Raw genomic sequence first — 13,141 nt, forward strand, 5'->3', positions numbered from 1 at the left:
AAGACAGAAGTTTTTATTTTCACAACCTTTTAAAAATTCTTTTGCTATCCACTATCAATCAGGGCATGATCCTAACTTTGACTTCCTAGTTGTGGATTAAAAACAACAAGTAAGATATTTCTCTGTCAATACTTTTTAAGACTATGGGAAGTATTTCCCAAGCATAAGAAAAATTATATCTTCACCAAATTCATTTTTAATATCAACATTTCCTGAAAAAAGTTTCAAAGTTATTTAGATGCATACTAAGATTCTGACCAATATTATGTCAGTGTCTAACCTTGCCCACTACTGTATGTACCTCATTTAGTGACTTGTTCAAGGGAAATAGCCACTTCTAAACATGGTTTTAAAAGTGCTGTGTGAATTATTCCATACCAACAGTGGAACTGAAACAGAAGAGCAAAGAACAAAATGGAGACCCAAATATCTTTGGCTTATAAGAAAGGATATGTGTCTTTGCTGCTGTTTGTTTTTAAATTAGAAGGATTTGGCATTTACAGCATGATAACTGAGCTCTATGCACTTCCACATTACATCAGCCAGATTGCTTCCAGAAGATATGTTAGCTCAGGCATCTTGGCAATACTGCAATATACACTCTCTGACTTTATTTGTACTCTTTTCTCGCCCTCTACTGATTTGTTTCCATCTCTTAATTATCCTATATTCAGACTGCAAGCTCTTTGGTGCTAGGGCTCTCCTTTTCCTCCAGGTTCCCTGATGACCAAAAGCCATGACTCAGGTTTCTCAGGTGCTGCACACACACTAATAATAAGACAATAACCTGGAAGCAAATGGAGAACTGATTACGTGGCTCAAGTAATCAGCAGCTGAGGAGGCAGGCGATACTTGCTAGAGCCTGGAATGCAGCAGGGCTTGGAAGAGGACTGGGAGTAGGACTGAGGTCAACAGAGGTGGAAATGACAGTGCAGGTGAAAAATTAGGGATAAAGAGTTAAAACAAAACTAAACAGGTAAAAGAATGGAGGTAGCAATATACCAACTGGTAACAAGAGAATAGGAATAAAGTCTAAGACCAATGTAAGTGTAACAGTCATTAGTATGGAAAAAACATGAGAAAAAAGATTCACCAAAAAAAAGCATATACACATACCTGTAAACCATTTCATTAGGAGCCGTGTCATCAAAGGCATAATCAAAACGAAAAGTTTGGTTTTCTAGGTACCTTGTTAAATCCACCTTTTGTTTTGGTTCATGTACCATCACAACATCTTTACTAGGAATTGTTATTACATCAAGGTCTTTCATTAAAGTTTCTATAAAATAAGTGAAATATAAATTTAACTAACAATACATCATTATTTTTTACATTTTCCCATTGTTTACACTCTCATAACATCTCAGATAACACAGCTCCTCCAAGTAACAACACTGCAATGGGTTTGGGCTTCTGATGCCTAGATAGTAGTCTGCTAAGCAAGAGATTTCATTTTGGAAGTCTAAGCATCCTATTCTACCAATTGCTAGAAATTAAAGAGAAGTACAAAGCTGTTTAGACTAAAGACTATGATCATTAACTACAGCACTATCATTGTAACTTGTTATGCCGTCTATAACACCTTTCTTGGACTTGAGGTCTTATTCCTCAGTGATTATATAGTCTTCTACAGCTCACTGCCATATCCTTCAAGTTTTTAAAAATATCTTCTCTAGTGGAGAAATTAGATGGTAGTACTAAACTGCTTCAAACTTTAAAACACAAAGAAATTAACCTCCTTATGATAATACATTTTATTTTAAAATTTTATCTTGGTATTTTCTTTAAATTTTGCTTTCATTCCTCAGGGACATTTTCATTTGTGCATTCCTCCCGGAACCTATAGTACATATCTTTAACATATAATTCTTCTAAAGTAAAATACTTTCAAAATATTATCTTGTAAGCAGAATAAGCTGAAAATTATAATGATCCTTCCTATCACTGTGACTTCAACAGTGAGATCCTAGATTATAATTACTATACTGGACTGCAATTTACTGCTAATTGTTGTATGGTATATGAGTCAGCAAAACAGAGAACCCAGTGATCCATAGTATGCACAAAAATAAAGACCCTTTGTGTATACAGTCAGGATTCACTAATGCATCCTACTTGCATTTCTTTGTAAAATTTCTTAAGGCATGCAGTTCAAGAATTTGACATGACTTTATACAACCAGATAGAAACCTTTTCATGAATTAACATCCTGATCAAACAGTATCATGGTTACCGTTGCATTACATTACACACCAATGGAAATGCACATTCCAGTCAATGTATAATGAATTTTTCAACTGCACTGCAATAAAATGAAATGCGATTATTCTGCACTAATCACAGATAATAAATAAGGAACAGTGACAAAAAGAAATGTATGATGGACAATTCTTTGCAGTAAAAACATTTTAGTTTAACTAGGCAGAAGAGGATTTTTCTTAAAAAGTTGTTTGGAGTAAGACATATACTTCCTCCTATCTATTTGGTATGAGAAGCTGCATTATCTGCTGATGAAAATCAGGAATAACATCTCTGAAACCCATCATACATTTCACAATTATAAATACATGTCACTGAACTAAAATCTCAAAGTGTCACTCTGAACACCTACTTCCTGTGAAGTCAATCCAGAGAACAATTAATGCTGAGAATACCTAATGGTTTTGGTGATAATTCTGCATTTTTGAGATGACAAAACAAATTAATTTTATTTTTTTCTAATCATAAGATTACAGTCTACCATCTTTAATTCTTTTATGCTTTTCTATGATTTTATGAGAAATACTGTTTCTTGTGAACTGAGTGTTTTCAGGAGATTGTATCATGCGGGTACTAGATTATCATCCCCTTCACAGATTATTTAGTTAACAACTTTTTTACTACTGTTTATTCTTAAAAATGCAAAACAGATGTAAGCATCAATCTCATTTTTACTTAGACATTCATATTTCTACAAACACCTCTGATCTACTTTTTTAATAGCTCCAAACCACTAATATCAAATATATGCAACTTTCACAAAATCAAATCCTGCATCTGAATCCCAACTCATGTCCCTTAACAACCTATTTTCATTTACTGCGATTTCACTTTGTTCACCTCCAGCACAAGTAGAAAGTCACATTTTTCCCAATAGTAAAATTAAAAATTAAAAGAAAAAATAGAAGCAGCAATGTGAAAGGGAAAAATAACTCAAAACCTAACTATATACGGGTATCAACATATGTATGGGAAAGGGAACATCTTTCTCCCACTTTCCTCTGGGCATGCTTCAAATAATCCTAAATGTGTACTTCTGACAGTACAAAAACAATAAATAGCATCCCACGTTGCATCAGCATCAGAGTGGTGCTCTTTGAGTCCTTCATCTGAACAGAATATAAGAGAAAGAGAAGGAAAAAAACATCTTGCAGCACTGGATTCAGACAGGCTGCAATCCAGTAGGCATTTGTGTTCTGAATTCCCACTGAAAGTAAAAAAGCTCCCTAGGAAGTAAAAATTTCAATTTAACTAGAATCAAAAGCTGAACAGGTTTTTTTTGTTTGGTTTTGTTTGGTTTTTTTTTTTAATAAAGACTGTAGTCTGATGAGCAGGCAGTAAGAAAAGTAGCTCAAACACTCATCACATAAAATTAAGAGTCATTAAGGGGTTCTTTTAAGTACCTAACCATTTTTTAGCGGCATTTGATATGCTCTAGAGTAACTTTGCCAGCCCTGAGCAACAACTCCAGGGGATACAAGTCTTCTGTTTGCCTGCAGTCCACTAGCCCTGTGAGGATGTCTTGGACAAGTTCAGGCACCAGCCACATCATAAGATACCTCCTTGATGTCTGATTCAAGATCACTTGGAAGTACAAAAACATATATACAAAAACATGTATGAAAGTTTTCACTGTGTAACTCTCTGCTCAGGAGATCACTTGAAGCATACTTCAAAAAGACAGTGATCCTAATACAACGTAAGAATAGTGAAGAGATTACAGCAGAATTAATTTCCAGATCAACTAAATACATCCTAGATGATCTTGGGAAAAAATCACACTCTTCCTGCGCCTCACCTCCTACTACATAAAATTGTGTCGGGTAAACTACTTTTCTCCCCTGGTTATGACAAGTCTATGAATTTTCTAGGTTTATCACACATATTGTCTAATATAAGAGCTTCACCGCTTCACCTAGTATTTCTAGAGTTGTTTAACACAAATAATGTTACTATCAGAAGCAGCTTTTCAGATAAACAAATGAACCATATTTTCAACAATCATACCTTTTTTATTGAGTGGTCGTTTTCGTACACAAACACAAATCCTGTGCTCATCAATCTGCAAAGGAAAGTCTTTCAGTGAACTGTATCTCAATTCCAGTTACAAAATATTTAACTTTATTTGACCTAAACAAAGTGAAATTTCCAAGACAGTGAGTCATCTGAACATGTAAAAAATCCCTTGTGCCTGCACAGTAGCCAAGAACCCAAAAGGGAGAACCATATGTTAACAAAACTCCCCACAGACAGTGATCTAATCCAATAGATCAACAGGTACTATTGGGTTAGGAAAGCAAATCTAGCTTTAACAGGGTAAATATGCTATTGACAGAAATTGTGCCATTCTCTGATTTCCACAGAATCTGAGTTTTGATCATTTAAGGATTCCACTCCTCTGACTTGGCTGCAAACCAGAATCACATCACCTTCAAAGATTAAATAATAATCATTATGTTGAAGACAGCTCTTCAAATAAGTTTCATGGCTTTGTATGTACATTCCTTAGCATCCCAGGAAAATTTACCATACAAAGGCCGAGTGACTACTTAGTACATATTGGCATTATTTAATAGTAAAAATATATTTAAATAATTTAATAACAGTTTAGTAAAGTACAACTTCCAAAACCTACTCATTTCAGTATCAACAAATTACTAGAAAAATCAACCAGTGTTATATTAAATACTAATATATATTAAAATACCTATTTTTTGCATTAACAGAAGTATGCATGGGAAAAAAAAAGAAAACACACAGCAAAAACACAGAAGGGTAACACACTTCCATGCTGCTGGCATACTTACAGGATCTGCAGTTGTGAGTGGTCTATAATCCAAACTTCCCCTGAAATCTCTTATCATGCACATAATTTCATAGTTTGGGTTTGTAGCATCAACATCCTAGGAAAAAGTAAGCAACAGAATTTCTACTATACTTTTTGTTTCCAGAAAAGGCCTTAATTGATTAACTATGATCTTTTTTTTCTGCAAAACACCAGAAACGTCTCTTGCAAGTTTAATAATAGTTTAATGCCTTTTTGCACTCTGATGTAGCTAATTTACTGACCATAAAGGAAACAATTATACGCTTCCCATGTAATTTTGGTTGGCATATAATAGAAAATACTTATTATTTGAGGAGTCATTAATAGTCTACTCAAGAAAAATTACTCCTGCCTTTGCCAGCACCTTCACACTGAAGAAAGATATAGTCAACACTTCCTGTCTGGCACTCTGACAGATGCACAGATACTCCACTATACAGGAACAACACACACCAGAGAGGACAGTTCTGGAACCCCAGTTGCTCTAAACACAATCCTGCTAGATACAAGCCAGTCAAAGCAGCTTGGTCCTAACTATTGGTCCTGTGTTAATTTACACACATATTTGGATGCATTGCAAATCTTCCCACACCCACAGCAAAGCAGAAGCAGTCCCAAGGACACTCAATAGGCTACATCCAGACTGTGATGGTTTTGGCTGAGATAGAGTTTTCTCCATAGAAGAATGTGATATGCAGCTCTGTTTTGGATTTGTGATGGAAACAAGGTTGATAATACATGGATGTTTTAGCTACTCCTGAGCAGCATTTACACAGCAAAGTCACTTTTTGGTCCTCATCCCACCCCACTAGCAAGGCAGTCAACACAGCCAGGACAGCTGACCCCATGACACAGGCACAGAAGATAACCCATCCTTAAACCTGGAGCAATCAATACCAGAGTGAACGGACATGTAAGAGGCCATGCATGGAGTACCAATAAGCTGAGCCTGAGCCTATCCTCTTTTCTGCAGAACTGATGAAACAACTTCCAGTCACTTCTCCCTGCAAATACCTGTTTTACAACACTTCAGGACATGCTGTTGATGCCAAGTATAGCCAGTTCTGGTGCTCAGACCCTACTAAGTTTTGCATGGCTACCCCCACATGATATAAAATTTCTGAATCACAGCTGGCTGTGGACACAGTGTAGGCACTCTCAGGAAGCACCAGATTTGGATTACTAAACTGAAAGGGAGCTGGCTCATTCCTTGCACTTGTGACACAGCCAATCCTCACCTCAGAAAAAGCTGTGTCCTGGTGATCAGAAGCTGATTGTACCTTGATGTCATTCACTCTCACAACACAGAATTAAAAACTGCTGACAGTAAGCCTTCACAAAATGCTTCTTTATAACATTCAGAAAAGAGTATTGTTTATCATGGAGAAAGGATTTACCTAATATTTTTCAAGCCCTGTTTAAAGGTCTTGCACACTAGCATTGCTTGGTGAATTATTGCTGTGTTTCACAACAACCTACTCACACAAAAGTTTAAGACTCAGATGCAAGAGGGGTGTTCACAGAAGCAATAAAAAGAAAATTTTACAAGTAACACCATTTCAAACTATTTTAATATATAAAGCCAGAAATGGTCATTCTTCACACATAAGGACATTATAATGTTTTGTGTAAATGAATGTAACTTATAAAACACAAATTTAACATAGGTGATTTTAGGCCAACTTTAGGAAACATTAAACCATGAAAAGTAAATTGTATGAATGATTTACTTGATGGTGGCAATTGTCATGTCAGTAGCAGACTGGTACTCCCTCTTTAGAGACTAGCACATACACACACAGCTGCCAACAAGATTACACTCCTAGCTTTGCTAAAGCTTTTACACCATTCCGACAGAAAATCATTTCATATTAAGAGATTTTTCTCAAAGGATTAGCAACTTCATTCGTTTCACACAAGTTTTTAACAATTGGCTACCAAGCTGCTAGCATGAAGAAATTACAAATGTACAGACTAGTTTAAAGAAAGAAACATTAGAAGTCACTGTTACAACATGAGCCTCAAATAGACCTATAAAGTATCAAAGATTATAATGAACAATTTATCAAAATGTTGTATTACCTCCTGTAGAATAACAGACTTCTCTAAAAGTCAAAAGGTTGGTTATTTTCAAAAATACATTTTCTCTAAGAAATAGCTATGATCAGTAGTTGTTCTCTAAAGAACATGCAGCAAGACAGCAATTGAAAGCAATGATTTCTGTAGGAAAAAAAAGAGGGGGAAAACCATCTAAAGTAGTAGTAGTAGATTATGAGAACAATCCTATGAAACAACAAAATATTGTCAAATCTTGACAAAATTGACACTTATTTTCAAGATTATCACAGTCCATAAATTATTAAAGACAGAAAAAAAGCATAATTTTGCAGATTTCTCTTGCAGATGTATGATTTTCAGTTGAGCTAAAAATACTAACCTGAGCTCTCTTTTCTCTAAGTTCCTGCTGCTGTAACCTTCTTTTTTCACGCTTCTCTTGCAATTTTTCAACCTCTTTTACACAGTTAGATTTTCTACGTGCTTAAGGAAAAAGATGCAAGTTAAAAATACTTTCCATATTTACACTGTAAATTTCAATTAAATTAATGTATCAATAATTAGAATGCATCAACTATTTACTATATTTTCAAGCAAATCTGATTAGTGAAGAATCATTACGGCATTTAAATTTCTAAAATGCATAAAATTTATTAGAAAAATGCCATGGGAATGGGACAATAATCACACAAACAAAAATATATGACCTTGAAAAATACTTGGACAGATACATGTGATCTCTTGGTTTGAATTAAAATTAAGCCCAGACAAATTTTAAAAAAATTGGAAAAAAAAGCACTAAAAAATACTACCATGGTAAAAGAAAACAAAGGAAAAGTAAATTCCAAATACTAGTACAATTATGATGAAAATGAACATATGTTTAACCACAGCTTTCTGAGAAGCTCCTCAAGGAAGCTCACAGACAACTGAATATGTAGACCATTCGTCATTTATGGATAACAACGTAATCCAAGAGAATGTACATGTAATGCCCAGAATGAACGAGTCCTTGATACACGATTTACATACAAGGGGGTCCAAATTCCTTTTTTGCAGCTTGAACTGGAGATATATCTGAAACACTACCATTCTGTTGAGAGGAGGAAGACTGCTCGGGAAGCTGAGTAGGTCGTGCACGTGCAGAACCAACCACTGCAAAGGAAAGGCAAAAAGCTCATCTGGACATGGAGGAGTAATCTTTCTACCCATTTCTGAAATGCTTTGTTAAGATGAGATAAAATGAGGCCCCTTTCTAAACACAACAATTTACTGTGGATGAGGAGGAGCCATACTCATGGAAAGTCTATTAATAAAAACATCTGGTATGCAGACTTTTTTACCCTAGTGCTGTACAACATGATTATTAAGTACCAATGCTGCATGTGCATATTTTTAAATCCTGCAGAATTAGTACAACTTACTATACACACAGAATGAATAATTTGCTTGGAGATACGTAGTCCTGAAGCATAAAGTGCTTAAATTTTATTAATATTGTAATTATACCCAAAAGACTAATAAAAAAAGAAGTCCTGCTGTCTCACATTCTCTAGATTGCACAAAATGCCCCAACCCCATTAAGCCTATGATCACTGGAGGAGCAAAGCAAAAGAAATTAAGGCCAGTGAAGTGCAGCACAATCTGTAAGTGGAAGAAGGGATACAGATACAATCAATATGTCTAAACTTATGCATTGATTCTATATGTGCTAAGAATGCCAGCTTCTGAAAATGCTGTGATGTCTTTTTCCAGTGAATGCAGTGGGAGTGGTGAGCATGTAAGCATGTGTGATAGAGCTGAATACTTTAAATTGTATTTCAAATAGTTGCTTTGAACAGCTCTGCTTCAGCTGGCCCATTTCCTGCACACACTTAAAACAGAGTGTGTCAGAAGAGTACTAAAGTGAAGATATCAGCTTTGATCAGTGGCCAGAGATGAGACTCCAAACAAAGGTCAGCACACTGTACAACACAGAAACAACTACAGAAACAAGTTTTGAACAGGACAGACAAGATGAATGCCATCATTCCACACATCATAGGAAATCTAGCTTAGAGTATAAATTGACTCGATAAAATAAGACAGTGTGCTGTGCTGAGAAAAGCTAAATTATATGGCCAGAAAGAAAAATATTTAGGCCAACAGTGAATGGTAAGAGGCAAGGTACACATTAATATACAAGTTACAGCGTTATTTCATACTAAACAGATAATTTACTACAAATGAAAAAAATGTATGGATGTGAGGATATTCCATCAGTAAGACATCTCATATTTAAACCAGACTATATAGGAAAAAAAACCCAAAATACTCTTGTATTTTCAATCTGCTTAATACCCCCAGAGCCAAATGGCAGAAGGGCAAAAGTGGTCCACATCAGAAGAGTCTGATTACTTGCAAGCCTACTTGTTTTCCAAGTTTAAACAGACGGACTGGAATCTAGTCTGAAGAAATGCTAGTAGATTATTATTTGGAAGAAGAATCATCATCATCACTATCATCAGTACAAGTCAGTTAAGTTCAATGTAGGAGAGAAAATGAAAACAATAAACACTAACTATTCTTCCACAAGTTAGAGATACATTTTATCTGTATTCATCCAATACATACTTTTCACCCATTCTCTTGTGGCAGTTCAGCAATTTTTTTCACCTTTTTTCACTATTAACTGTAGAGTGATAAAAAAATCTATAGGACTTAAGAATTATATTCTTATGACTGTTCACACACAGACCATTACAAAACAACAGTCTGTTACGAAAAATAGTTTAAAATTTGAAAATTTTAAAAATTTAAAGCATGATACTTAGTGTATACGGAAACATTCAAATAAGCTGAGGACACCTATATATGAGAAGTCCATGCATGATTTACCCTTGCATAATTAATTATCTTCAAATTTCTGCACCATCAGTTAATTCAGCTTAACTTTTATAATTATATATTGCTTAAACTTGCATATAAATATTATTTGTATATTGTAAATTCCTAAGTATACACAGGAATAATTTTAGGAATTATATACCGTATCTTTTACATGTCACAAGCCTACATACCAAATAAGAAATGCAAAACTATTAAGGAATGCAAGATAAACAGGAGGTTAAAATGTTACCATATTTTTAACTTCATTGAAATGGAAAGAGATAACTTTTACCTCTATTATCTCTGGCAGGAGGGTCATTCTTATTAGGTAACACAGTTCGTCGACTCTATAAAAAAAGAAGTCTCTCTTATTTGATCACCATATTATTGAAAGCATAAACTGCACCCCACCTGTGCTTCTTTCCAGTGAATAAAAAAAATAACACAGCATCAATAAAAGAGATTTGATTGCAAATCCCAGCAGGAAAATTGAAGGGATGAAAGCTGATTGAACTGTCTGTAATGTTTCAGAAAACTCTAAAACCTTTTCTTTATCCCTCATTAAGACATTTAGTTATACAAATATTAGTTCCCAACTTCCTCTCCCTCAAAACTGTTCTGAAAAAAATATAGAAATCCCTATTCAACACAGGAAAAAGAAAAGAACACTGTTATGAAATAGCACCACAGACACAAAAGTTAAGTTAAAAATTATAGCATGACATCATGTATAGAGCTAAAGTTACCAAGAACACATTGCATAGATATTACCAACCTTCACAATTTTGTTTACTTTGGCTGATGAAGCAGGTGGTGGTAGTGTCTCTGGGCTAGGCTCAATATCTTCATCAGGTGCAAGATCTGGGTTAAGTGAAAATATGCTCTCTAAATCAATCTGTGAAAAAGAGCATAAAACACATTAATGACACTTGACATAAATCCTCTCTTTATCTCCTGTTATGTTTGACAGTAAATAGTAATTATATTAAGTGGTTTTACCCCACAATTTGTTCATGCTAAGATCTGAATTATTTTCTGTTCACTAAAAATAGATGAATTTTTGGTCTTTGTATTATTTGAAAACACTTCATTCAGTAAAGGGATTAAAATGAATTAAAAATGACCAATAGATAGTATAATTTTGTAAGGTGATCAAACTAAAAGAGAAATAGCTAGTATTACTATGGTAATTTGACAATTATTGCAAAATATGTAAGACATTCTGTAACATAAAAAGAAGGATATCTCAGTTATCTTAAATTTCCCAGACAGTGCATAAGAAATAAATTGCACAGGTCCCAAAAAAAAAATCAAATGATAGCTGAAATCATATTAAATTTATCATGGGTTTCTTTTTTTTTTTAAAGTATTACTGACTGTCATTCAACCTGCTGTAAAATGTAAGGGAAGAGGAGCAGGATCGTAAAATTATGATTTTATAAAAATGTTGATGAGCTTTGGTCTTTATAGACTTCTATTTCTCCTTGCTGAAGCTTTCAAAGACCTCAGTGCTGTATAAATTCTGTGTGTCTTCAGCTGATGAAATCTTCGGGACTTTCTCATGGCTTTTTTTTCCCTATGTTTTCACAAAACCAGTGAAGTGTAAAGTACAATTACTTCTGATATGCTTCTCCAAACTTAAACTGGCTAACATGGTCCAAAATTTAAAGGAAGATGCGGTTGGAAAGTGTTACACAAAAAGACATAGTTTCATAAGGAAGGCAAGGCTGGAAAATTGCTGCCAAGAATAAGTGAATAAGCAAACAAACTGGCAGTTAAATTCCTCAATAATATAAAGACAAGAAAATTTCTAGTTTAGCTCTCCTACTAGTTTCCTGTCTGAATTGTGTGTCATTCTCCCTCTAAAAAATTTTATTTTTCTACTTGTAAAAACTGGGTAACAAAGTCAGCCTTTGTACTCTGGTTCAAAATCAATAGATGAAAACATCTGTCTAAAACCTCTGACACAGAGCTCAGGAATTCAAATTTACAACAGAAAACAATGTGCTCAGCACTTTCTGCACAAAACAATCTGTAAGCAAAGAATCATGAAGTAAATTAAGATTTATGTCTCATTTTTGTTTCCAGCACAAATTCCAAGTAATATTCACATAGATTACACATTTGTTTTAAAGTCCTAAACAAATGAGCTTACCTCTTTCCCTTTAGTATCCCCATTTTCAATCCATTCAACAGTTACACTTTCATTATCTTCATTTAGAGATGTTACCATAGCTTGGTGAATTCGGCCTAGAAAGCAAAGACAAGGTGATCATTTATTGATGGAAACAATCTGGTGGAAAAAATTCCCAGAATATATTTTCATTCCTGCACTTAGTCATATAGAGAGAAGTAGGAAGAAGATGGTTAAAAAAATGTGATAAATAGAAGGTGGTTGTAGGCCACACAGTGTGAAGTGGCTCAGATCTGATCCACAAGTAGAGACTGTAATGGGACAGTCAACATCCAAGTGAAAATCACAATCAACAGAAAATCCAGTGGTAAGTAAACAGAACCTCTCAGGAAAGCCACACCACTCAGACTCTCTGTCCTCGAGAACAGAAAACTCCCAATACCAGAAGATTCCGACAGGTGCTAAAGGTCCTTTAGGTGCCCTTCACAAAGGCTCGTTTGTCCCCCCTTCTAGACTGATACAACATCAGACATCTCAACACTGAAATTAATCCCTTTGAAATTGTGTTCTGATACTCATTTTTTATAGGCAACAATTAGGTGGTATTCCAACTAAAATTAAACTGCCTGGAACAACATAAACCATTATTTTAAAAAGAGCTACTTACACAGATTGCTGAGCTTAAGATCTGCAAGACCCAAAGGAAGCAAGTCCCCACAAAGTAAGATAAAACCAGTAAACCTTCAGTAGGAATAAGGATTTTTCTTCTAAAATATATACTACACTGCAATTTTTTATGGCCTCTTTCCTATGCACAGTACAGAAGAGCAACTGGAAGAGCAGGACAGCCATGCACAGACGCAAAAGGATCAAGACCCAAGTGTCACATTGATTTCACATCTGTGCTTTGCCCTCAAGTGCCAAGAACTGAGGTTTCTAAAGAACACGAATCCAAATCATCTGCTTCTCGCACACCCTCCTGTAATGATGCCCATACT

General features: G+C 34.9%; 1 protein-coding gene across 2 annotated transcripts in view; it reads right to left on the bottom strand.

Moving 5' to 3' along the window:
- Positions 1-13,141, bottom strand: part of KIF2A (kinesin family member 2A) — a 58,202-nt gene that overhangs the window by 21,923 nt on the left and 23,138 nt on the right. For both annotated transcript variants that reach the window (XM_058044633.1, XM_058044632.1), the window contains exons 2-9: positions 12,165-12,259; positions 10,785-10,904; positions 10,302-10,356; positions 8,174-8,296; positions 7,524-7,624; positions 5,067-5,162; positions 4,267-4,321; positions 1,117-1,279 (exon numbers count right to left, since the gene is read on the bottom strand). In XM_058044633.1, coding sequence (XP_057900616.1) covers positions 1,117-1,279; positions 4,267-4,321; positions 5,067-5,162; positions 7,524-7,624; positions 8,174-8,296; positions 10,302-10,356; positions 10,785-10,904; positions 12,165-12,259 — 808 coding nt within the window. The remainder of the gene's footprint in view (positions 1-1,116; positions 1,280-4,266; positions 4,322-5,066; positions 5,163-7,523; positions 7,625-8,173; positions 8,297-10,301; positions 10,357-10,784; positions 10,905-12,164; positions 12,260-13,141) is intronic.

This window comes from Melospiza georgiana, chromosome Z, assembly GCF_028018845.1.
Source record: "Melospiza georgiana isolate bMelGeo1 chromosome Z, bMelGeo1.pri, whole genome shotgun sequence".
Classification (NCBI taxonomy): domain Eukaryota; kingdom Metazoa; phylum Chordata; class Aves; order Passeriformes; family Passerellidae; genus Melospiza; species Melospiza georgiana.